The sequence below is a fragment of the Erithacus rubecula genome, assembly GCF_903797595.1.
Source record: "Erithacus rubecula genome assembly, chromosome: 3".
NCBI classification, from domain to species: Eukaryota; Metazoa; Chordata; class Aves; order Passeriformes; family Muscicapidae; genus Erithacus; species Erithacus rubecula.
In genome coordinates this window covers 76,320,567-76,345,095 of record NC_136689.1, presented here as the reverse complement: position 1 = coordinate 76,345,095, position 24,529 = coordinate 76,320,567, and the positions used below count along the sequence as shown (strand labels likewise).

Here is a 24,529-nt window from a genome sequence, read left to right as displayed (position 1 = left end):
TATGTAGAACTCCAAAGCAACTTTCTTTCTAAAATACTTTAGTTCTTGTTTGCACATTCTCTCTGTTCAAATATTAAAAAATTCAATGAAGATTGATTGAGAAGCTGACATGAAAACATTGTCAGTAAAGTTAAATATGGTGGGTTTTTTTTCATTTCAGAATTAACTAAATGTGACTCTCTTCCACTGTTTCTAGTTAGTTTGCCCATAGTGGCAAGCAACCAAGTGCATTGTAAGTGAATCTATAACTGTCCTTCGGCATGAGGCTGTGATTTCCTCCTCCTCCCTCTGCTGGATTAATGAAATAACTCAGTTCATGGAAGTGTTAAGTGAGTGATAGAGCTGAGCTGGAGGAGGGAATTGGCCGTGTTGAGCTGGTACTTCACTTTGTGTTACTTCCACCTTAGAAAGTTCATTGGGTTTTTTCTTCCATGTTGCATGTGCTTGTATACTGGGAAGCTGTTTCTAGTGGAGCTTTCCAAATCAATGAAAACACTGTGGAGATATCTGAGTACACCAAAATCATCTGCTGGTCTTTTGAGGGAAGTAGTAAGGAAAATAGCACACGAAATAATGAAAATAGTAGATATGAAGTGAATTACAGAAAATTTGAAATGTGAAAATGTGTAACAGTCTTAAACTGAATAGAATCCTGAGTTTGACTTTAGGTGGCAGAAACGTGCTGGGAGATGTAGTTCCCGTTTAGTTTGTATATTAACATCTAAGCAAAGGATTTCTATTTTAATTATTAAAAAAAACCTCTGGGCACTGGCACTCATTTTTCTGTGTAGCCCTTCTAATATAAACCACACTAGGAAAAGTATGATTTTATGTTGAAGAGCGAATAAGCTTACCATGTAGATAATGGTCAGCCTTTCACCTAAGGAAAGGGGCTGACTGATTCTGATACAGAGCAGTAAAGCAGACTTGGAACAGCAACATGGACTTCCCCTCTTCTGGGACAGGAGAGATCAAAATTGAGCATAAACGTAATGTTTCTGGTAGAGTGATAGTGCTGATATTCATAGAATCAGAGTTTTGGTGCCTGAAAAACTCTCCTGATAGCTTGCAAGCCAGAAATTCACAAAACATTCTGGTAAAAGGTGTTTTGAGGTTTTTTTGGCGGGGGGATTAATTGTTTTTGTTGTTGTTATTTGAGAGGGATGCTTTGATTTGGTTTAGCTTGGGGTTTTTTTCCTCACAAATACATTTATTTGATCATAATAGGGTATGTCTTCTCTGTCCATGTTGGATAAATGTGCTGCTTCTTGCTTATCTGCCTGCCTCAGGACAGGTTAAAGTCACTGGTTTCAGGCTTGACTAATGAAGGGCGGGCCATGAATACTTGCTACTTGCTAGCATCAACATGATTTCACTGTGTGATTCCCATGTGGCTTTTGAAGGCGGTTCCAGTGTAAAATGGTTCTTTTTTCGAGAGAGTATTTCCACATTTTAACTACCCGAAGATCAGAAATGCAGATATTTCCATCTTCCCCTTCTGAATGTTATGTCAGCAGCACGTAAGTGGAAATCAGAAAAGTCAATTTATGCAAAGTAGGTAAAGGGGTGGGGGATGAGGAATGGATAATAGTGTGGGAAAGACTGGTGAAAATGAACATGTTGAATCTGCAAAAGATCAGACTTATTTCTATGACCAGTATATATACCACATATTTTACAGCCATGAGCAATGATTTTTTTTAAATGAACTGTCTTTCCATAGTGGTTTCTTCTGTCATATATTCTTTTGGGAGCTAGAAAAGTAAGCATTTTTCTAGCTCCTGTGTTGGGCATAAGGATGGTTTTGCTGAGACTGCAGTAGAACTTAATTGCATCATTAAAGCAACTTGCTGCAGTGGAGGATGATACTATTCACCCTTTCACTGGAAAGTGTTGAGCTTCTTAGACTCCTGTGCATTGCCTAAGTACCAGACTGAATTCCATTTGCTTTCAGTACTGGTAGGAAAGTCTGTAGTGGCTCAGTATGATGATTTCTGTAACTCTTCTCTCAGGAAGAGGATGAAAATGTGTAAGTTTCTAAAAGGCTAGTATCAGGGCCAACTAATGGTATTGTCCTTTGATTGAAGTGGTATGTAGAGTACTTACTGATGGGAAGAGCCTAACTTGACTCTGCCACTATATGCTGTAAAATTCCCAAGAGTGCTTCCTCAGTTTTGTTAAGAATCAAGGTATGAAGGCTGAACACTAATGAGACTTGTATTCATACTGATTTCACTTAGAGGCAGTAATGTTTCTCTAGTTGAGTGGTTTATGTCATGCTCTGTATACTGGATTTCTATGACAATTTCTTCCCTTGAGAAGATATTCAGCATTATTTGGAGCAAAAATCATTCTCCCTGGGTTGCTTTCTGCTTTTCATCCCTTGCTTTCTGGGACTGATTTTGCTGTTGATTTCATTTGTTAACTTGTAACTATTAGTAGTCTCCAGAGTCCAGTCTAATTATTTCATCCAAACACATCTCTTTTGTAATAGGAAAAGTAGTCTCATGAAACTAGTCAAAAGAATTGGTAATAATAACTGAGGCCATGTTTAGCTCCTCACTCTCCTTTCTCTGATCCATACTTTACCTTGAAAGAAGAAAATAAAAACTTGCATTGACCTAAAACACAATAATATTTTTTTGGCAATACTTCCTAGGAAAACAAACATTGCATAAGTTAAGTATGGAGATTTAATGAAGTGTTGGTGATTTGAAGTGGCTGTGTTGTGTGGCATTAGGGAATTGTTTGTTGTTTTGAAGATGTCCAGTAGGAGAGAGCTTGCAAACGGAAAAATATTTGCATGTTCAAGATAAATGAGAAAACCATGTTTTCATTCTTCTGCTAAAGAGAGCATGGTTGTTTTTCATGGGAATAGTGTGTGGGATTACGTGTGTATTGAATGTGGTTGTGAGTGGTGTTGCAGGAACAGTTCTCAGATCTGTGTGGAAGAAAAAAAATTTTTCTCTTTAGATGTACTGAAAGTATAACTGAGTATAAGACTGGGGAGAAAACCTCACCCAACTTTAGGAATCAGAGTAAAGGACACTAGTAGATAAGAAGAGGCACAGTACAGGCACTTTCACAGTACAATGGAAGTTATTTTCAAAATCAACTAAAATATTCATGTTTTAACGAAAAAAGAAAACTGAAGGTAAATGTTAGGTAAGGTATCCTGCACCACTACCTAAGTGCTGTGTAGATATGGTTAGCTGATTTAAGAAAATAGCTTATGTGCTGATGTTTTGAATTCTGAATGTCATTCTTGAACCTTTTGACTATCTTGCAAAAAACGGAATGCCCTATGCATACTTAATTAATGGATTAAGTTATGGCTAACAAGTATTAGTTTGAAGAGGGGTTAGATGTTTTTGTTCATTCATCCATCAGAAATCTGGTATGTGTGCAGGAATCTTTTGTGTTAACTGACAAGAACTAATTGCATGTACAGTTTTTACTATTTATAAAGCTGTCAGCCCAGGCATTGTGGTAGAAGCATTACGGTCCTTAAAACGTCTTTTGTTCACCACTTTTTCAGCTATAAAATTTACAATAAACAGTTACATCTGATGTTTGGAGGGGATAGATGCTTCTTAAGAGCTGGAGCATATTTCTTCATATGCTCTGAACACAGACATCTATCTCCTAATGATTTCAACTAATTTTTCTTGTGTTAATTTAAGTTAATTACTGTTGAGTATTACTTTGTGACTTAATAATATGTAGATGGTGAAGCGAGTTCTTATCTAAAGAAGAACTTCACTGTGTTATTCACCAGCAATGTGCAGGCTTCATTAGTGTTACCTTGCAGAAAAATGTCAGCTGAAGGTGTAAACAGATTAGAGAGACCCTCACAAGGGGTTCATCTCTTGGATCAGATTATTGTCAAATTGATGAATGTGGAGAAATGGGGTTGTCCTTGGTAGACTTCAAAATACAGATATAATCTTGAATCATACTATTTTCCTAGTTTCAGCTAATTACTGCCTTGAGAAAAGTTAAATGAGATATAATTAATGTCCTTCAATGGCAACACTGTGTTTTAATCCAATAGTTCAGTTCTTTTAAGTAGTGCCTTTACAGCTTCTCAATTGCTTGAATAATTGTCTTTTTGTTGTAACATTCAGTATGGCCACTCAGGGTTTTTGTGTGTCTCTCTTCTGTACCACAGGTGTTGGATTGGATTGAAAACCATGGAGAAGCTTTTCTTAGCAAACACACTGGAGTGGGAAAATCCCTGCATCGGGCCAGAGCTTTGCAGAAGCGCCATGAAGACTTTGAAGAGGTTGCGCAGGTAAAAGCAATCACATAAAGGACTGTACACTTGTGGAAATAAATGAAAAATTCCTGCTTTTGCACTGAAGGGCAGAGGGAGCTCCAGTGCAAAACATTCAGTTCCAGGAAGGACTGTTTTGTTTCTGTTGCAAGTTTTTACTTTATTTCTCCTTTATGCTTCAGCTTAGAGAAGAAAAAGACAAACTTCCACAGTCCAAGAGGGTGTGGGTCTTAAAGTACAGTAGAACTGCTCTGGCATTATTATTTTTTTACCTTTTTTTTTTTTTCTTTAACATTATTATTTAAAAAGCATGCTTTCAAATATTGATTTACAGAAAAATGAAAGCTCTCCTTTCAAAATAGCTTAGTTCCATGGGATTCTAGGATTCAAACTTTTGTGCTGCCTGTTAGAGGAGATGGAGAGGAATTGAAAGTCCTGCTTTCTGACTTTAAGCTTGAGGAGCTCTGGGATTCTTACTGCAGTCTCATGGAGAGGAAAGGGACCTCCTAAGAAACCAGATGAGCCAGCAAACAGGACAACCTGGCTTGAGTTTTTTCTTTCTCAAAACACAATTGAGTTTGTATATGCCCTCCTCTTCTGAATCACCCTTAGTTTAGCCTTAAGTGATGATACTATTTCAGAACACATTTTTCTGTGGAAAAAATCAAAACAAATAGAGATACAAAGAAATGCAAGGAAGTTAACAAGGAGCTGGTGTAGCTGTTAGACTCTAAAAGGGATGTGAGGTGAAGAAAAACCCTGTGGAAGAAGCTGAAGAATTCTTCCCATTAGTAGCATGCATTGTCTATCCAATCTTAATGATGAGTAAGAGAAAACAACTCTAAGATTAACCAAGAAAAATGTCCAAAGATGAGATTGATTATAGGGGTGCTTCAGTCAGACAGAAGACAAGGTTATTAGATAATTGTGACATTATATGCAGGAGTTCAGCAGTGACACCTACTAATGCATCACAAGTGTTGTTTACAATTTGCCTGTTAAGTGGAAGATTAGGCTCTTGATAAAATTTTATTGTAAATTCAGTCTTAGAGCACTCCAGTGGCTGAGACTGTGAAATAGCATCAGAAAACTTCCTCAAAACTGATTTCCTGTAAAATTTTCAAAAAGAATAGGTGGTGTTACTTTTGTGTATATACAATGCTGTTTTTTCTACATGCATGTCTATTACTTCATTTTTAGTAATATTTTAATAATACTTACTAATATTTTCCATGTGGAAATACTTATTTTTCTGGGTCAGACAAGCAGGAGTCTATTTCTGTAAGATACTTAACAAAGCCTGAATGATCTCATACTCAATACTGTATTATTTGGGCAAAGAAGAAGAAAATGTTTGAGTAGCCAAAAGGGGATGAAGTGCATAGAAATGTTACTGGGATGTTAAAAAAAAATAAAAAAGTCTTGTTAAATTGTATTATACTTTAAAGCAGAAAATTGTAAATCATATGCTTACTAAAAACTTCCTAAAACAGAATGTTACTGGAATTTAAAATTCTCTTCAGGGAATGGGTGGAAGTTCTATTTTTGGAGATACTGAAAATTTAGTTGGGTTGAAGAACTTAAATATACTACAGGGGACTATCTTCTACTGACAGAAGGATGGACAAAATGATCTAATAAGTATTTTTTTTGTCTCTAACTCTTGAATGTGTAGTGAGTTATTGCCAGGAGAGGCACGCCCTTTGAGTTGTTCCTCTTACTTGCTCTGAAACTGCATATAAGCAGCCCAAAAGACATTCCTATTGTTGCTGTTACAAGGAAGATTATGTTTAAGTGTAAAACAGCAATCTGCAGTCCTTGTTAAAGCATCAGTAACTTTTGGCTGACTTTTTTTCTGCCTACATTTCTGGTTGGTCCAGGTCTTTGTTGTGTGGGTTTGGGTTTTTTTTTTTTTTTTTATTTTGGGCCTTTTTTGTTGTTGTTGTTACTCTTTCTGTTGTGATTTTGGTTTTGTTTGTTTTTAATATGATTCTAGGCATTATTAGGGGTTTTCAGTCAGTTCTAGTCAGAAGTTGAGAGAAAGTAATGTTAAATGAAGTGTTACTGGCATGGCAATGTTCTGGCAAATCCAGGCATCCAGCATGTAATGTTGACATGTTCCTGGTCAAAGGCTAACTCCTGATTTTGAAGGGAATGAAAATTATTTTTCTTCCTTTCTGCTTCTTCCCACATTCATTTTTAAGTGAATGAAGTGCCATTTCCTCAACAGCATTCAAAGAGATGTTAAAATGAGCTGTGTGTCAAATAGAATGGATGTTCCAGTCAATAGACTGTGGTCTCACAAATTAGTTGCTTGTAAATTCATGTGAAATGAAGGTTTGTTTCTCTTCATTTAACACCTTTTATTACCACTACAAAAGCTAAATAGTCAAAACTCAGCTAATAATCCTCCCTGAATCCTGATTACAAATTCATGCTGCACATTGAACACTTTAACTTGCACCCACTATTGTAAAATTGTATTGCTCTTTTCATGTAAAGCCTGTCCAGTTCAATTTCTACTTACTCATCTTTTTCTTTCTTTTTGGACCTTCTCTCCATGTTCATCTTTGTGTCCATGAGACTGTTTAGTTAAAGTGTCAAATGTCCAAATTTTGACATAATTGATTCATTTATGGGCATACATTTTCAGCTTACAAGCACAGGATACAGGTCAATATTGTAGTTGTACTTCTCTGTGCATTTTTGTCTGAAATTCTAAGTCAGCTTTTCATGTTTCAAATGTGATCCATGTCTGCTTTTTGACAGGAGTCTATGTTCAAAAACCACAGAAGGTGTATGACAGCAATTAATTAATGGAATTTTTTTCCACGGGAAACTCTTCTTGACACAAGAGGTGCACAAGAGAGATTATTACACCTTTCATTTCCCTACCAACACCTGTTCCCATCTGCTTTAAGGTTATAAAAATGAGATTTGGACTTTGCCCATGAAATGGTTGCAATACATCAAATTAAAGGTCTATGTCTTACACTATCTTGTGGCTATCACCAGATGCATAAAGAAAGGGACTGGATGCTTAAAAAGTTAACTTTATCCTCCCAGTTGTCTGAGCCTGTTTGATGTTGGAACTGAAGGGTGCTTCCCAACCAGTATTTAATCGTCACTGATGGACTTTTCTTTCTTTAATTAGGCTACTTTTTGAACCCCTTTATAATCTTGGAATGTATGCCAGACCCTGTGGCAATGAGTTAGGCAATTTAATTGCTCCTCAGATGAAAAGTACTTTGCTTTTTCATTTTAAGTGTGTTGTCTGATGCTTAAATGTGATAGTGTCCACTGTACTTAATGAGTAATCTATCTTATTTTCTATACCTTTAATGATTTCTATGCCTCCACTGATCTCTGGACATCCATGTCTCTCTTCCCTTTTCACACCACAATAAATTCCAGAATGTTTGAAGTGCAGTCCATACCTCCACTCACTTCTGTTTCTGTATTTATTGTCAGTAATAGTAATTTCTGCACTAGTGTATGAAATTTAATCTTTGGGTTTTCTGTGATGTGTCACTTTATATGCTTTCTAAAATTATGGTGTTTGTTCTTTGTGAATATTCTTTCTTAAGAATATTTAGAAAACATTACTTAACAGAAAGATGAGAAAAATTATGGAATTTGTTGTTGGGGATGGTGGTAAATGCCATTATGGATAATTTTTAATCATTTTAGAGAAGAATGCCTATTAAAGACTTGCCCCTTGGGGCACAGAAGGATGGAATACAGGTAGTCTTGAAGTTCTGACAGGGCTCCTTCTTTTTCCCTGGGATCTGGGGAGAGTGTGCTAGTGAAGATAAGGTGAGGAAGTTTGTCACACTGAAGGCTCCATTCCTTTCCTTTAATTTAGGAAATTGGCATAAGCACCATCAAGGAAGAACTCTTGCTCTTTTTGCCTAACTGAACTGGAGGCTGCCCCTCAGGACAAGCATTTTCCAAATCTTCACATTACTGCTTTTTTCCCTCTGAGCCTTGTTTAGAAGTGAGCAGAGAGCTGGGAAAGACAGTAGTTAGTACTGAACATCTAATTGATGCTATTTCTATCCAAAGGGCAGTTTATATTATATTCCACCCCTACTTGGAAGTGAAATTTGAGCAATAAAGCATGGGCTGCTGCTAGGTTTGAGAACTGCAACCCCTTTTGAAGCAGCATCCAGGCTGAGATGTTTTCTAAATACAGGCAGTTCACCATCCCCTTAACAGAAAGAGAAGTCAGATGTGCCTGGGCCTGTGTAAGGCAGAAGATACTTCTGGAATTCATAAACAATGCATCACATGTGAGATAAAGTTTTCATTAAAATGGGAAACTTCTGTTTCAGCCATCTGCAGCTGGGTGTGGTGCTCTGGGCTGATGAGGTAGTTGTTGTTTAAGGAGTGTCTTGAGGCTCTTTGGCCTTGCCCCCTGAACACATGTGAGCTGCAGCCATGGAAGAGAGAACACCCAGGCACAGCTCGAGTGTGTCCAGGGCCAGCGTGGCCTGGGACAGTCATCTGGGGCATGGGAGGAGTTATCTATGTCTCTGTGCAACTAAAAAGCTGGAAGTTAAGGAAGGGCTGAGAGTTACACAGTTTAAGTCAAGGAATGGCATGGATTTAACTCCTTGCATAAATAGATCATAATAAATTAAGGAGAAACTCCCCCCAAATATGTGAAAGCTTCACTGAGTCATGTAATCTGTCCTGGGCTTGTCTGCTAATTTACCTGATACCCTGGGAGAGCACTCTAATTTCCTGCCCTTTAGTTCAGTTTAGGGCTGGACTTGGATTTAATTTTTGTGGATATTATGTTAATTAGAGGTGTGATACTGTATTTATGGCAAAGAAAAGCATATTTGCATAGGCTTAATTTATCTTTGCAAGGATTGTTTTTACCTGATGTAATTGAGGTTGGGAGAACATGGAAGGGGAAAAATAAGGTGTAGTTTATATTGTCAAGAATGCTTTCTTCGTGTTTTTAGTCTGTGGTGCAAACATGTCAGAAGACCTAATGGTGTGACATGAGCAAAGCTACTTTAGTTTAGATTTGGCTTCAATTTTTTCTTCAATGTTTAACATCCTTCTAACCTTCCTTGATGAGAGTTTTGAGGACCATTCTAAAACATGAAAACCCAAGGTTAGGCTCAAAAAGAGCACCCAAAGTACAACAAAAGTTTGGACTCAGTCCTGTTTTGAATTCATGAGAAAGATTCTGAGGCAGGCTGCAAAGGCAGAGCTTTAAGTTGTTAAACACCTGTCTCTTCTCTATACCATAGCACTCCTAGCACATCAGAGACCAGACTACTTCTGTTGTTTTCTGCTTAGGCTCAAGTCTCTTACAGATTTCTGATCTGCACAGGATGTGTGATCCTAGGATATATTGAGACACTGTTCCACTAAGACACTTGGCTGTAGCTCACTTCTAAGTCTTCCTATGCTGCTGGTTTTTCACAAATTATGATCCACTTGATGCATTAATTTTGAATGCCTGACTTCTGTAAGGATAGAAAGAAATGTTCTCCTTCTGTGCTTGCTCACTTTCCACCTTCCTGCTGGATGTGTGGACTTGATGCTACGTGTCTCTACCAGCAGTTAGAATTTCTTCAGCTCTAGTAGTACACATATGAAAAGTCTTCTGCCCCTGACTGCAGTGATTTTCTAGTTTTGAAATAGGCCAGTTTGCAAGTGGATTAGGCATTTAGGCATTGATCTTTATTCTAGATGTGTATATAAAATACTAATTCCAAATTTTGGAATTAGTTTAGGAGACATTTGAATAGACATAAATAAGGAATTAATTTATTCACAGGTAAGAAAAAAATTATAGAAATATAATATAGAAAAAATCTTTGTAAGATTATATTGTGCTACCTTTAAGAAAAGAAGAAAGACAAGTACATTCCAGGGGTACATTCCAAGGGCCTTTTTCTCATTTTGTTTTTATTAGTGGCTTTGAAATGTACTGACTGACTTTTTTTTCATTTAATTCTGTGAAACTTAATATATTTCTCTGCAGAACACATATACAAATGCAGATAAGCTCCTAGAAGCAGCAGAACAGCTTGCTCAGACTGGGGAGTGTGACCCAGAGGAAATTTATCAGGCTGCCCATCAGCTGGAAGACCGGATACAGGATTTTGTCAGGCGTGTGGAGCAGCGCAAGATCCTGCTGGACATGTCTGTGTCCTTTCACACTCACGTTAAAGAGGTAAAACTTCTGCTAATTGTGGTGATAACTTCAAGCCCTAAACCTGCTATTATCCAGTGTTGCTTTCATTGTTAGAACCTTGCCATAGGATACCATGAAAACCTCTGTTGTATGATGAGTTTTGGTTTGTAATTCACTGTGGATTGTGACCTGGGGTAACATGGTGGTTCTGTTTAAGGATTTTTAAAATTTGATTTGAGTTTGACTTTTTACTTTCAAAAGCAGCTTTTACCTCCTTTGTTGCACAAGTACACATGCTTATTCAGTGACAGGGGAGGGAGAAGGGTCAGGTCACGGAACTGGTACAGCTAAAAGTCAGCATTGTGGAGAGAGATATTGTGCACTTGTATTTTTTTATCAAACCAGCTCTCCTCTTGTCTGACCTACCAGACGTGTGTTTAGACTGATGTGGCTCAGGAGACCAAAATGTGTGGTGGAAGCATAAGGTTACATAAGGCAACCTTGTTGCTCAGAGAGACTTTGTTTATTTCTCTGTTTTGCATATGACAGTTTTTTTCAACCTAAAGATTTTGATACTGATTTCATCTCATATTTTTGATTTTCCAAGGTCACCGGGAAAAAGAAAATTCAGCCTCACTTAATTTTCAGTAAGATTAGCATTTTGCTCCAATTCAAAACACAGTACATGAATTTATAAGCTCATTGGAGAAGGTGGAACAGGCTGCAGCAAGAGTAAGGACTTCAGTAAGGTGTTTAGGTTTTTGACATTTCTAGGTTACTTGGTTTATGTTTTGAGCTCATGTTAAATCTCCTCACTTTTCAAACTCAGTGGAAGTCTGAAAAGCTTCTGGATCACAGCATGTCCAGTGTGTCTTCCTTCCCTTCACCGTACATTGCCAAATGGCCTGTTCAGTGGCAAAGTATAGTATTAAAAGTGGCTTCATCAGCGAAACCTCCTGGAGGATAAGAGTAGGAGTTTTCTGTAAGTGAAACATCTGCTTTGCACTTGAAACAAAAACACAAGGCAATTGGTCTTTGAAGGAGGCCAGGGCTGAATTACTTTTTAGCTTTAGATATGAGTACATAGCTCCCCCATCAGTTTTCTGCTAGATGGTTCCTTGCCAGTACTCTCACAGGACTCTGCTTGTTCAAACAAAATATAAATGCTGTTTCATAAACTGTTCTTAGGGGGCAGCTTTTTTGTTTCACTTTGTCATGCGAATAGTAGCTGTTCTTATCTGTTATGAAGCACAGGAGCAGTCTGCTGCTGAAATGTGTTCTTTTTTTTAAAATATATATCTTCATTACCTGTTTTTCTTAGCATCAGGTGTAACATTAAATAATTTAAAATACAGTTGGTTGTAGTGGTGAAAGACCAAGAGTGTAAAAAGATTTGCTTTCAAAAATGAAAAAAACCCTAAAAGGTGGACTGGTATGTGGTCACTGTTGAATAATTCTGGGACACTGATCCAGATGTGCTGGCATATTGCTACTCCTCCCCTAGATAATAATGTTTTATTGAAAAGAAAAAAAATAGATATTCTGTATTTTGATTTATTTCTTTGGGAAAATGGCTATTATTGTGAGTCTGTAAGCACACATGACTGTTGCTATGGAAGCCTTTTTGCAGTCCAGACTTTGAGGGGAAAGTACTGTAGTGGCTGATGTTGATTTTTTTTTTTTTTATTTTTTTGTGATGTGAATGACCTTTATACCTAGCAATGCAAGGAAAAGATGCAAAACTGCCTATTTATGTAAGGAAGAATGTATTTTTATATGTTTGCAATCTATTTTAAAAATACAGATGAGAGATTGAGGCTGGTGGTTCATATTTAGTAGAGTAGTACTTGGTTCATGTGCAAAGAAACAGCAAACTCAAATCTCTCCTGTGTTTTCTGTATTCTGATCTATTTTCAAGAGCATGTTGTTGGTTATCAAACATGCGTATGAAGTGCTGAGAAGGCATCACAAAGCAGATGGAAGATAAAAATGCCCTAACCTGAAAGCCATCCATGCTTATTGGCAGGAGAATTGTGTTCCTCCTGCAGGATGTGGGAAGTCACTGAATAAATTAGTGCATACCTGTAAGCAACACAACCTTTCTGCTGTATTGTGAAGAAATTAATGTGCACACTTAGCTAGTGAGGAGTTCAAGCAGTGAGATAATAGATTAGTTGTTGAACCAGAAAAAGGTGCCTTAGTTTTTATATAAAAAAAAATAAAAACAAAAAACAACACCAAAGAGCCCAACCCCAAAACAAGCCCCAAAACACAAAAAAAGCTCCAATAAAACAAAACACCAACAATGCATTCTGCCCTTGAAGTATTCAGGGCACATTGTGTCTCTAGTATATTTTTTGTGTGTTTTCCTGGTGAAAAAAATAGACATGAAGAGTTAAACTCCTGTTTGTGTGTGACAGTTTGCAGGGAGCTGCAGAGTTTGGAAAAGCGTTTGTCTGAGTTGTTGGCTGTTTGAGACTTTGAAATCTGGCTCCAGTATCCTTCCAATCCTTTGATTTCTTTGAAGTAGTGTGTTTCAGTATTTTATTCTTTTCCCCTAGAAATATTTCATGTTGAATGAATGCATCTCATTTGGATGAGAGTATTCTAATACCCCTTCTCCCCTGTAGATTTACATAACCTTTATACCTGATGCAGAATTTGCCTACAACCTTTCTCAGCTTCCCTAGGAAGCGGCAGCCCTTCAGTGACTGCACAGTACTCTGTTCATGCAAGCACAGTTTCTGCTTTCAACAGTGTGCTTGCCACAAAAAGCTCTTCCTGAAAGTAACAGACTTTTGCTGTCCGTATGCACAGAGCAGCTGTGTGCTATGTGTGCAGCAGCCTGTGATGATGCATGTGGAAATACTGTCTGTCGTTAGCATTTCCAGAAGTTTTGTAGTGAGGTAGTTACAAGCTGGTAGAGCTCCCTGTGGCTTACAAATATCAAAAAACCAGCATGTAATTTCTCAGACTTCTCATAGGCTAACCTCAATAGACAATGTTTTTCACTGGGGAAAAGAAGGATCTGTTCAGAAATGACAGAAATACAGTGTTCTGTAATGGTACCACTCATTTTGCTTAGTGGTGATCTGAGAAAATCACTTGCTTGCTATTTGTAAATTGTGATTACATGCTGCTATCTTATTACTAGTTTTAAAATTGTAAGGTTGTGAATATCGATTTTTAGCTTCCATGCATACAGTGAGAAATTTTGGTCTATAAGCTGGACTCTTCAGTGCAGTTACATATTGGAGTTAAGCTGTGCACTGGCAAGCCTTAAAAGTATTTGGGATCATAAATGTCCCTGTCAGGATCTTTGCATTGGAAGTACTATGTCTTGACAGATTCCTGGCCTGAGAATGGGTAAGATAAAACTGAGCATCTGAAACCATTGCAAGACATTGGAACTCTTATGGCTTTTGTTCATTTGGACGTTTAATAATATGGCAAGGGATGAGGTGAGAAAAAAAATTGCACAGGTAAAAGATAAAGATAACAGTAACAAATAAGCAGTTATCATAAAAGGTTGTGTGCAGAATACAGGAGCAGGAGTCTTTAATAGTCTGTGCTGTGAAGTGTGTCACAGACTACAGATGAACAGCATTTTGGTGTGGGTTCAAATTCTTCCATACACAGACATACACATGTGCACACACTCTCTCCAAAATGGCTCCTGCAGCATCTGTGAGTGGGAAGACTGAAATCCTGTCCAAGCCAGGTGTTTGTTGTAGTGCCAAAGTAGAGCAGCAGATATTTTCCTAACTGGAGTCAAGTGTGGGAATGCAGATCAGGCTGACTGTGTGTGGAAGAGAATGATCTCTTAAGAGCCTGTTGGTTTTTTGCATATAACCTTTTGTGTATATTCTGACAAGTTGATTATAAAATAGCTCAGAGCACTTTTTATTTATACACAGTATGCTTAATGGTGTTACTAGAAGACATGACTCTACCTTTTTCATCTTTGAAACAAAGAGAAGGGAAATGGAATTGGATAGATTTTCAGATACAAAGCCATCATTACCAAAATAATGAAACAGTAGTCTGTGCAAGCTCTGGAAGGAAGGTGGCATTATTTTGAGGGTGCCAGTGCATTAGAGGGCAGAGGAGGCCTTGCTTTGCCTGTAACACTGCCCCTTCATTCACATCTACCTATGAGTCTTGTGCATTTGATTCAAAAAAGCTTGTTTACAATAGTCTTGCTTTGTCTCACAACTCACTGCAGGAAATACACTTTCCTCTGCATTGCCCAATATGGGACAGTATCTATAGCACAGCCTTGCATTCATTTTGTCTCAAGGTAGACCCTGAGATGACAGCTCTGCTCCTTTGGTTGCATGTCCTTCATGGACATTTGATCTTTCTGTGCTGATAGTCTACAGGTTAAATTTGCAGGTCACAAAAGGCTGCTTTCTCCTCTGCATGCTGTTTTCAGCAGCAGAGCATCTTTTGGATGCCCCCATCTAAGTGTAAAGGCTTTATCCACTTGGCTTGTGCATTTTGTGCATTTTTATTGTGTCTTTATAGCACAGCAGTGGTCAGTGTCACAGGTCTGGTAAAAGATACAAAGTGCACTCTGGTTAGGATTTTGATACACTGCTTGTCTGGTGAGAGTTGTGGAGAATAGTTTTAAATCTGAAATGAGAAACACTTTCAGTGGCTGCACACTCAAGTGTGTAGTGGCTTACTGCTGGTAAGACTGGAATTCAGTTTCCCAGCACAGCCTTTTTTTCTCTTGAATTTTTCAATACTGGTAGCCTCTTTGCTTGGAAAAAAGGATGAAATTTAAGTCCCAATGTTACTGAAATAGCACTGAGTGCTTGACAAAAGTGAGGCAGAAGTAGGCCTTTATGCTCTGTTAAGCTATGTATAGATATTTTTCTTTTGTTCAGTTAAGAAATAGGGCAAATGTTAACAGGGTAGTAGTAGTTGATGTAATTTTATGAACATTTTATGAAAACTTGGTTTTGCTGCAAGGGTGAATTTATTCTGAATCAGAAATTAATTCTTTTATAGCCATAGGATAGATAGGGGTATTTGAAGCTTTTAAAGATAATGATATCTAATTAAAAAAAGCGGACATTTAACATCTTAAATGCCACTGAAAAGCCTTGGAAGACAAACCCCAGGGTGCTGAACATCTTAAGGTTTTTGTTTGTAAAAAGATGCATCATCTGTGCACTGCATAATCTCAAAGCCAAAGCTTACAGGCACACATACCCACACTTGCCCCTTTCTATGCCTAGACATACTTGTTAGGGAACACCATTGCAACATTTGGCCCTGTGCAAGTAGTAGGTCCTTCATCAACTGTGCCTGTGGTAATGCACATACTGCAGTACTGTGCTGGGGCCAGGGGAATTTACTGTTTTTACACACATAAACTGGGTGGCTTTCTTTGCCTGAGCCTACTGAACAGGCAGATTGCATATCCAAAAGCCAGTGTCATAAAAATGAAAAAATAACTTGTGTAAGAGTGTGAAAGATATTTTACTTTAATAAAATACTTCTGTTTTCTTGGGTGAAGTATTTACTCAAAACCAGTTGTTCTCTGTTAATATTCAGCAAAATACAGTAGAGTCTTATTTAGCTGCAGTCTTTCAGGACATTGCAGAAATGGGACTAAAATGGATAAAGGCCCATGATGAAACACTGAAACTTCCAGGATGTTGCAGACAATTGAAATTATACTATCTCAATGACTAATGGCATGCTCCCAAGAACTTAGGAAAGAGGTAGTACAGGATGCAGGCTCATTCAAGCAGATGTTTCTTAGTCTGTGCTATATTTAGATCAAGAAAAAAAATCTGCTGAGCGAAACATTTGCCTGTCAGGGATTCAGAATTTTATTTCCCTCTCTAATTTTAATTCTGATAAGATGCAAAGAGAAGATGAAAAGAGGAGAAGAACCTCCTGTGACTGGATTGAGTTTTGTATGCAGTTTTTCTCACCGTATGTTAGAACTATCTTGCCGCTGGATAAAGTTCTTACTGAGATCAGAGGACTTGAGGTTTGTTTAGGGATCTTCATGCTACTTCTCTTACAAAGAATAGAAAAAAACATGACTGGAATTTGCTCAAAAGTTCACACCAAGAGAAAGTTAATAGTTCTTTAATGATGAGTTTGTGATTTTTTTCCCCACTGGATTTTTATTGCCAAGCTCTTTTTTATGGAATAATGTGTTACTTCAGAAAGTCATTGCACTGTAAAATCTGTAATTCTGCACTGCTGAACATGTATGGGTAAGCTCTGGTCTCTGTTCACCCCCTGCTGTAAACTGTTTGCTTTCTTTTGGCTTTGCTGTGCAACTTTGTACAGTCTTCAACCTTAATTTTGTATCTGAAAACAAGGTAATTTATGTAATTTCCAGTATATCCAGAGTTCATTCTGGTTTGAAAGCTGCAGTGAAGCCAGCTGGCTACTGCCACCCATTCAGAATTAAGCTTCTCCCAGTACATTGCATGAATCTCTATCCAGCTTTAATAGCCTGACAATTTTATTCATCTTTATTCATTTTATTCATCTTTATCATAACTTTTATATATAAGTACCTAGGTTATTTTGAGGGGGAGATTTTTGTGGGAAACTTATTGGGTGGAAAAATGTTAAAAGTTTATTTGGTAATGTATTAGAGTAACTTCTGCTGTGGAAGTGTCACAGAGCTGTTTAGTCATTTCAGAAATGGCTTAAATTGTTCCACTTTCAACAGCGTATGAATCACAGCTAGACAAGTATTGCATACTAATTGCTCTCCTTCTCTTTCTGCACTTTTCATAAAATGTTTTTCCTCCTAAGCAATGGGCAATTCAGCTCATGGGCTAGGCAAACCCAGTGTATTTTTGAGCCCTTTGGTACCTTGGGGGCCATGTACCAGGCTCATAGTGATGCCATGCTGACCAGGCACTAAGCCAGTCAGCGTCACACTTGGTTGTGCTGGTGCCCATGTCCTTCTGCTCAAGGCAGGTGGTGTTACCTTGAACTGGCTGTGCAGAGGGAAAGGTCTGCATGTCCTCTGTTGCCTTGGTCTCCAGCTTCCAGGGTGAGCTCTGAGGGAATTATTCACATGCACAATACCTCACCAGTCCAGTGCTTGTAGGTTTTGTTGCCTTTGCCAGATCCCCATCCAGTTATAGAAATGGCTGAAGTGTATGTGAAGAGTAAGAAATGAAGAGGTGAGGTGTATTCCTTGTAGAAGTCTGGCACAATGCAGCTGCAGAAGGCATGTTGTTAAAAATTGAAGTGGCTTTCAGGTATGTCTTTAACAGCAGTGCAGGTACTTCTGAGGGACCCAGGGGGCAAACTTGATACAGTCTGAGAGACTGTAAATTATTTAATCCCAGTTCCTCTGTAGTAAGTAGATGTGAATTTGGCCTTTTAGAGGTAACACAGTAAGCATGGAGTGTGTGTAAGCATGTAGAGCCAGCAAGCTTTATGCTTCCAGCCAGCATAAAGCACATTGCAGAAAACATCAGTGTTGCTCTCAAATACCTGTAGCTACACAGTTGCTAGCTGTCCTGGTTATGTGTACACACCAGCTGATTTGGAAGGTCTCTGACTTGATGTCCTATTTTTATGGCTTAGGCATAAATTTCACAAGCCAGGAAAGGAATAATGATATGTCCCCTGAGCACAGAGTAAAATTTTCAGGTTGTATTTTCAGGCTTCTTGCTTTTAAGGTTCATTTTTTTTCTCGGGTAAAGTTGCATTCCAAAGTGTGCATTTGGAAAAAATAAAAAATTTGGGTGCTGTACTGGGTTATGCCGGAATGAATGTTGACAAGTGCTTCTGAGCCACTTGTTGAGTTCTATTGATTTGTGGTCCTTTTAATAAGAAGGGCTGCTGTGCTGCAGTGTTTACAACTGAGGAGTTGCATTCAGGTTTGTGACAAGCATTGTCTTTGAAGCATATGAGTAGTCAGAAAAACAGTATGGACAGACAGTTCTGGTTTGGGGAAGATGGGGTAGTAGATTTGTAGAAAAGAGTGTGGTTAAATCTCCTTAGTTCATCCCAGTCATGAAAACTTAGCCTATAGCTTGGTTTACTCAAAACTTACAGGAGGCATGTAAAGCTATGAGATACCAAAACTGGCATTTAATTTTAAAACAAAGTTTCAAAGGAACTAATTAATCATGACCTGAAATCGTTCACTGAGTTTTCTATTTTAGTGTAGTAGTTAGGAAACCTTTATGACCAGAACATACATATACAAACAGCAGCATGAAAGAGCTATTTCTGTAGAAAATGTTTAGCAAAGAAATAAAGAAAACGTTTAAGTTTCTCTGTTTTGAATTTAAGCCAGTTTTGATTGCTAAGTTACGTATTTTAACAATGTTAACCTTTTAATTAGGTTCAAATTTTCAAAGGCAGAGATTAAAATGTCATCAAAATCCAACCTTTGATCAGATACTTTTGATAGGATCAGAGTTACTCTTTTGGAATAAAAAACAAACTCTTGTTCTTGGAATAGGAGCATTCAGCATGGGATGGTAAAATAGACAGGAGGGACTGGGTTTGAATGCTTCCTGTGAGAGCAGCTGTTCCAGTGTGATGTTGGTGCTCATGGGAGTGTTGCAGGACACAGCCGTGCTCCTGCTGCTTTTTTTCAGTTCCACAATAGATGGCTAATGGTTTGCTGATGAGTGACTTTCACTCAGAGCTTAGGAAGCCACAGCTTCCATCATGAAATTGTGGAAAAGAGCACTGTAGGGTTCTTCACATGACCAGCAGTGATAGCTGTCCAGTGTGTACCTAGGGATTTTTGTGGAAGCTGTGGTGCATGGGCATTTTTGAGCCCAGATATGTGCATATGTGGAATGGGGAGGAAAAATGTCCAATTAGAATTGCTTATGGTGATTTTTGTTGTAATAATGTGAAACTGAAATCAGAAGGGCAAACACCATCATGATAGAACAATAACTTCTCCCATCTGATTTTTCTCTGTATTTTGTTTTCTGAAATGCCCTTTTTCCTTTTTTCGAAGGCCACTGAAAAGTATTATGCTGTCTGTGTGCAGTGTCAGCCTGGCAGTGCAAATTTGATGGTGGCTACAATACATCTCCCTTCCTTCCTTCCTTCCTGCCTTCCTCCCTTCTCTCAGAGAGTGTTACCATAGCATTTCTCTCCCAGGGACTCTCGCGCAGAGCTGCAGATGGGATTCTCACTATGAACTCTGTGCTGCTCAATCAGATACGCTCAGTTCTGTAGAAGGAAAATGGGGAAGAAAGGGTGACTTAGCAACACGGATAAAGCTTTCCTGGTATTTTCAAGAAGTGAAAACCTTTTTTGAAACAAGGCTTGTTTTCATTAATATGAGGATGGGATTTTTCTATGAAGAAAAACAAATCCTCTTTCTTCCTGCCACCTCAGTCTGTTTTCTCTTGTCCGGGGAAATGGATTCGGAATAGTTGACTGCCTGATCCTCGGGCTTATGTTTCTTGCTGTTTCCTTTTTCCTTTAGCTGTGGACGTGGCTTGAGGAGCTACAGAAAGAGCTGCTTGATGATGTCTATGCTGAGTCTGTGGAGGCTGTCCAAGACCTGATTAAACGTTTTGGTCAACAACAACAAACCACTCTGCAGGTTACCGTCAATGTCATAAAAGAAGGCGAAGATCTCATACAGCAACTGAGGTAAAACAGTTTTTTATTTAAATCTCTCCTGGTGTTCATCTGATGTTCTGTGAGGTTCTTTCTATTCTGAGGGTAGAGAGATGATGAGTACAAGATATGACCTATAAATAAAACTTGTAAATATTAGGACTACAGTGATCTTTCATGCTGTACTTATGGTCTCTAAACCTTTGTTTACAGGAAGCTCAGCTTATAAACATGGCTGCCACAAGGAGATTTTGTTGACATAAGCTACCTTTTCTGACAGAAGAAATTATGCGTTTCTGTAGTCTGACATGCAGGGCTCCACAGAATTTTGAGTTCTGAGCAGCAGCCTTTTTATAAAGACATACTTGAATTTGTTTTGCAGACTGACAAGTAACTTCATTGTAGTAAAAGCCAAGTTTGCAGTCCATTTCCTTAAAAAATGATCTGAATAAATAAATTTGTTTCCCAGCTGCTCTGGTATGTGTCTCCTTTGCTGCAGGAGATTAACAAATGTCTATTCGCAGGTTTTATACTCAGGTGAAAGATTATGTAATTTTTAAAAATTAACTTATTTTGATTTTTCTTTCTGTGCCAGGAAGATTCAGTAAAGTAAACAGTTACCACATGCATTTCCTTTTCACAGTGAAACCATTTGTCTCTGGTTTTAAATTTTATCCTCCCTGTAAATAGAATGTCTTTATATGTTGAGTTGGGAAAAAAAATTAAAGCAATTAATTTCCTAATTTTTTTTCAAGTACTAGAACATACTTTGACTTTTTATTTACAAAGATGTACAGACTTAGCTTTCATTCAATATGGTTTGTACCAGCCTTACCTGAAGCAGGCTTATATCTTGTGGTCATGTATAGTACCCAAATTGCATGGGGCTTTTTTTTTCAATAATGCTCTTTTTTCTTCCCCCCTCCCTTCTCTCTGCTTTGAATAGGGATTCTGCCATTTCTAGTAACAAGACCCCCCATAACAGCTCGATCAACCACATAGAGACAGTCCTGCAGCAGCTGGATGAGGCCCAGTCTCAGATGGAGGAGCTTTTCCAAGAACGCAAGATCAAACTTGAGCTGTTTCTGCAGCTCCGCATATTTGAAAGAGATGCAATAGATGTGAGTGTTTGCTTTCAAACTTGCACTGCATGCACTTCTCCTCTTGTTTAGGAATGTTTATGCTGAGATTGTGTACTTGCATTGGCATGTGGCTCAAATAGCTGATAGACTTAATTCTTACCTGAACTAAGGCTTTTATCCTGTGTGTGAAAGTGTCGGAAGAGCTCTGTGCTCAGCAGAGCTGAGCTTTCTGATTGCCTCTTGGTGCATGTTTAAGCAAATGTTAGGTAAAATCATAATGCATCAGTTATTTCATCCACTAAATTTAGTTTGAATATCAATCTACATTGATATAACAAGTATGCCTGCTGTTAATATAAATAGATCTTGCAGGATGGTTTTGTACAAATCCTTTAAACTGATGCTTTGTAGAAACAACCATCTTCTGTTCCTTTTCCAAATCAGCAGTCTTTTTTTCAGCTGGCAGCTGCAAATGGTACCTATCTTAATCACTGGGAATGTTCTGTGGGCTGGCATTTTTTAAAAATAAAATTCTTTTCCATCTCTGAAAATAATTCAATAGCAGTTGTAGTGCTGCACTCATGCAAAACTTCAACAGGTTTGAAGGGGAGTTACGGCTTATCAGTTGAAAAGTTTCTGTTTGTGTGCAGAACATGTACACAAACAGACATGAACCAGGAGCTCACAGGGAGCTTAGGTTAGCAGAGTTGCATTAAAAAACTTTAGCTAAGTTCATGTGACTTCATAAAACTACAAGTGCTGTACACAGTGATTGAAACAAGTTGGTGCCTTACAAGGTTCAGGGTTATTCATTGGTAAATGATCCTGTTTGAGTATATAACAATTTACCTTGAAATTCTGAAAACTAGGAGTTAGAGTGATAATTTTACTTTTTTGCTTATATGTAATAAAAGCTGTAACTGTTGGTTATGAATGTTAGGGGAAAAGAGGTGGTCAGCAGAAAGCTTCTCCGGACTTTAGTTGATAGTGTCTCAGGTTTTTAGTTTAGTTTTGGTTTGGGTGTTTTTTTCCCCCCTTCTGAAAATCAGGATTTGATGTCATGGCTGAAGTGTAGTTTAGCTAAGCACACTGCTGGGGCAGTGCAGAAATAGGCAGACACAGTTCCTTGATCCTTACCCACAGAGGAAGTGAGAGTGTTTTTGTTCTACGGCAATAATAACTCTGGTGTCAAGGAAGACTAAGAAGGTTTTTTTTTAAATTTTGCAATTCACACTGCTCTGCAGAGAGTTTTCTACTCGATCATGTAAGAGTAGTTGTTTCACATATGCATACAATCTTTGCAGATGTGATCAACAGCACTTGATGTCTGTAAGATGTTCTCAGAACACTTTTTTTGAAGGAATGGCAGCTGTGTGGGGCAGTGCATACCAAGAACGTTAATGGAAGAATTAGGAAGTTCACTGTTAAGTTGATTGCTCTCTGTTGTAGGTTACATAAGCCAGGATTCTACAGTAGCAAAAGGCTGATTGCAGGAGCCCTGCTTTGCAGATGTGTTCTAGTCCTTCAGTTCAGGACAATATCTATATAGGTAGGAGTATTTCTGGTACTGCTGCCTGGTGATGCCCATAGGATTTTGCATCAGAAAGCTGCAAACCCTAACTCCATAGAATCATAGAATAGAATACACTGAGTTGGAAGGGGCGCAAGGATCAAGTCCAACTCCTGACCCTGCACAAGACATGCCAAGAGTCAAACCATGTGCCTGGGAGTGTTGCCCAAACGCTTCTTGAACTCTGTCAATCTTAGTGCTGTGCTACTTCCCTGGGGAGCCTGCCCCAGTGCCCAGGCACTCTGGGAGAAGAACCTTTTCATTATATCCAACCTAAACCTCCTCTTGCTCTGCTTCTTGTGTTTTCCTCAAGTCCAGTCACTGCTCACGAGAGTGAAGATGTTGGTACCTGCCCTTGCACTTCCCCTCATGGGGAAGCTGTAACTGCAATGAAGTCTCCCCTCAGTCTCCTCCAGGCTGAACAAACCAAGTGGCCTCAGCTTCTCCTCCAAGCCCTTCACCCTTTTTGTGTCACTCCTTAGGAGTCTCTCTAATAGATTAGTGTATTTTTTATAATGTAGTACCCAAAATTGCACATACTTGACAGGTCTTGCTTTTTCTAAACCTGACATTTGGCATGCTTTACATTTTGCCCCATACAAGAGTATGGCTAATAAAGCAAAGTACCAGTTAGCTTGTTGAAAGAGTTAGTATAATTTCTCTATAAGGCTTGGAAATGGAAATCATGCTTATTTTAGATTTATGGAGAGTCCTTCAGGGAAGAAAATGGCCCTGGCTGCAGAGTGACTTCAGCAAAATGTTGGTTGTTTTGCTGTTTCTGTACCATGTCTTCTCTGCTTCCTCAGCAAAGCACGCTTCTCTTTTCCCTCTCCCTGAAGGCAGACATCTGTTCGGAAACTTCCAGGAAGATAATGTGGGGAGTAGTTTCAGGTCAGTTGTTTGAAAGCAGAAGCTCAGCTGAAGTAACTTGATAATGAGGAGGAGCCAGATGCCAGCTAGGAATTTGCAGACCTTGTTTTGACCTCCTCCTTCCTCCAGGATTTTGTATGACTGGTCCACTCAATTAAGACTTGGCTGTAGGGGCAGTTCATTCAGGGGAGCATCCTGTGAGGACAGCTTTTCTCAAAGGCAAGTAGTATTTCTAGCTTCTCTTACTGCTTGCAAAATTACAGGCTAAAATGGGAGAAGGGGCTCCCCTGGCACTACAGGATTATAACTGTGCAGCTCTTCTTCGGGGATCAGTGGTGAGATTTGCAGGCAGGGTTAATTCCCTACTTCTCCTTACTCTTCCCATATAATTTGCTGATAAAATACTTTGTTTCTTTGATGCTAATTTCCAGATACTCCCGCTCTTCTGAAATTGATGTAACTGCAGTACTGTCTCTATTTTGCCCCTTACTCTTGGCATATAAACTTGACCTTCTCTATCCTCAGTGCCATTGGTGAGCTGAGTTGGAAGGACTCATTTGTAAATGCTTGTATTAACTAAAGGCAAGAAAGAGCAAAGTAATGTAGGTGAAGATTCCCTTGCTAGTGTAATTAGGTACATGAGGAAGGTGTGTGTGAACCCAGCCAGTGGGATGGTAACACTGGTGGCAAACTACACTGTCCGAGATGTGTTTGTCTCATCTGTGTCTGAGCATTTTTGCCTGTCTGTAACTTGCCTTGAGGCTTGTGCCAGGGCTCTACACAGAGCATACCACACACTTTTCAGCTCACAGCTTTATCTCAGCTCTATTTTTGGACTGTACTTACAAGATGTCTGTTAAATCACACTGCTGAAAAGATGAGGATGCAAAATGCTGGGATATCACAGAGACCTAACTCTTCTCCCTTTCCTGTTTTCTGTTTTGTTTTTTTCTTTTCCTCCTCAACACATAGTATTT

General features: G+C 38.6%; 1 protein-coding gene across 3 annotated transcripts in view; it reads left to right on the top strand.

The window, feature by feature from the left end:
• TRIO (trio Rho guanine nucleotide exchange factor) overlaps window positions 1-24,529 on the top strand; it is a 243,336-nt gene that overhangs the window by 102,893 nt on the left and 115,914 nt on the right. For all 3 annotated transcript variants that reach the window (XR_013773848.1, XM_079302720.1, XM_079302721.1), the window contains exons 10-13: window positions 4,172-4,294; window positions 10,284-10,475; window positions 19,894-20,063; window positions 20,977-21,151. Coding sequence is in view for 2 of the 3 variants with exons in the window: in XM_079302720.1 (XP_079158846.1) it covers window positions 4,172-4,294; window positions 10,284-10,475; window positions 19,894-20,063; window positions 20,977-21,151 (660 nt within the window). In the remaining variant the exon portion in view is untranslated. The remainder of the gene's footprint in view (window positions 1-4,171; window positions 4,295-10,283; window positions 10,476-19,893; window positions 20,064-20,976; window positions 21,152-24,529) is intronic.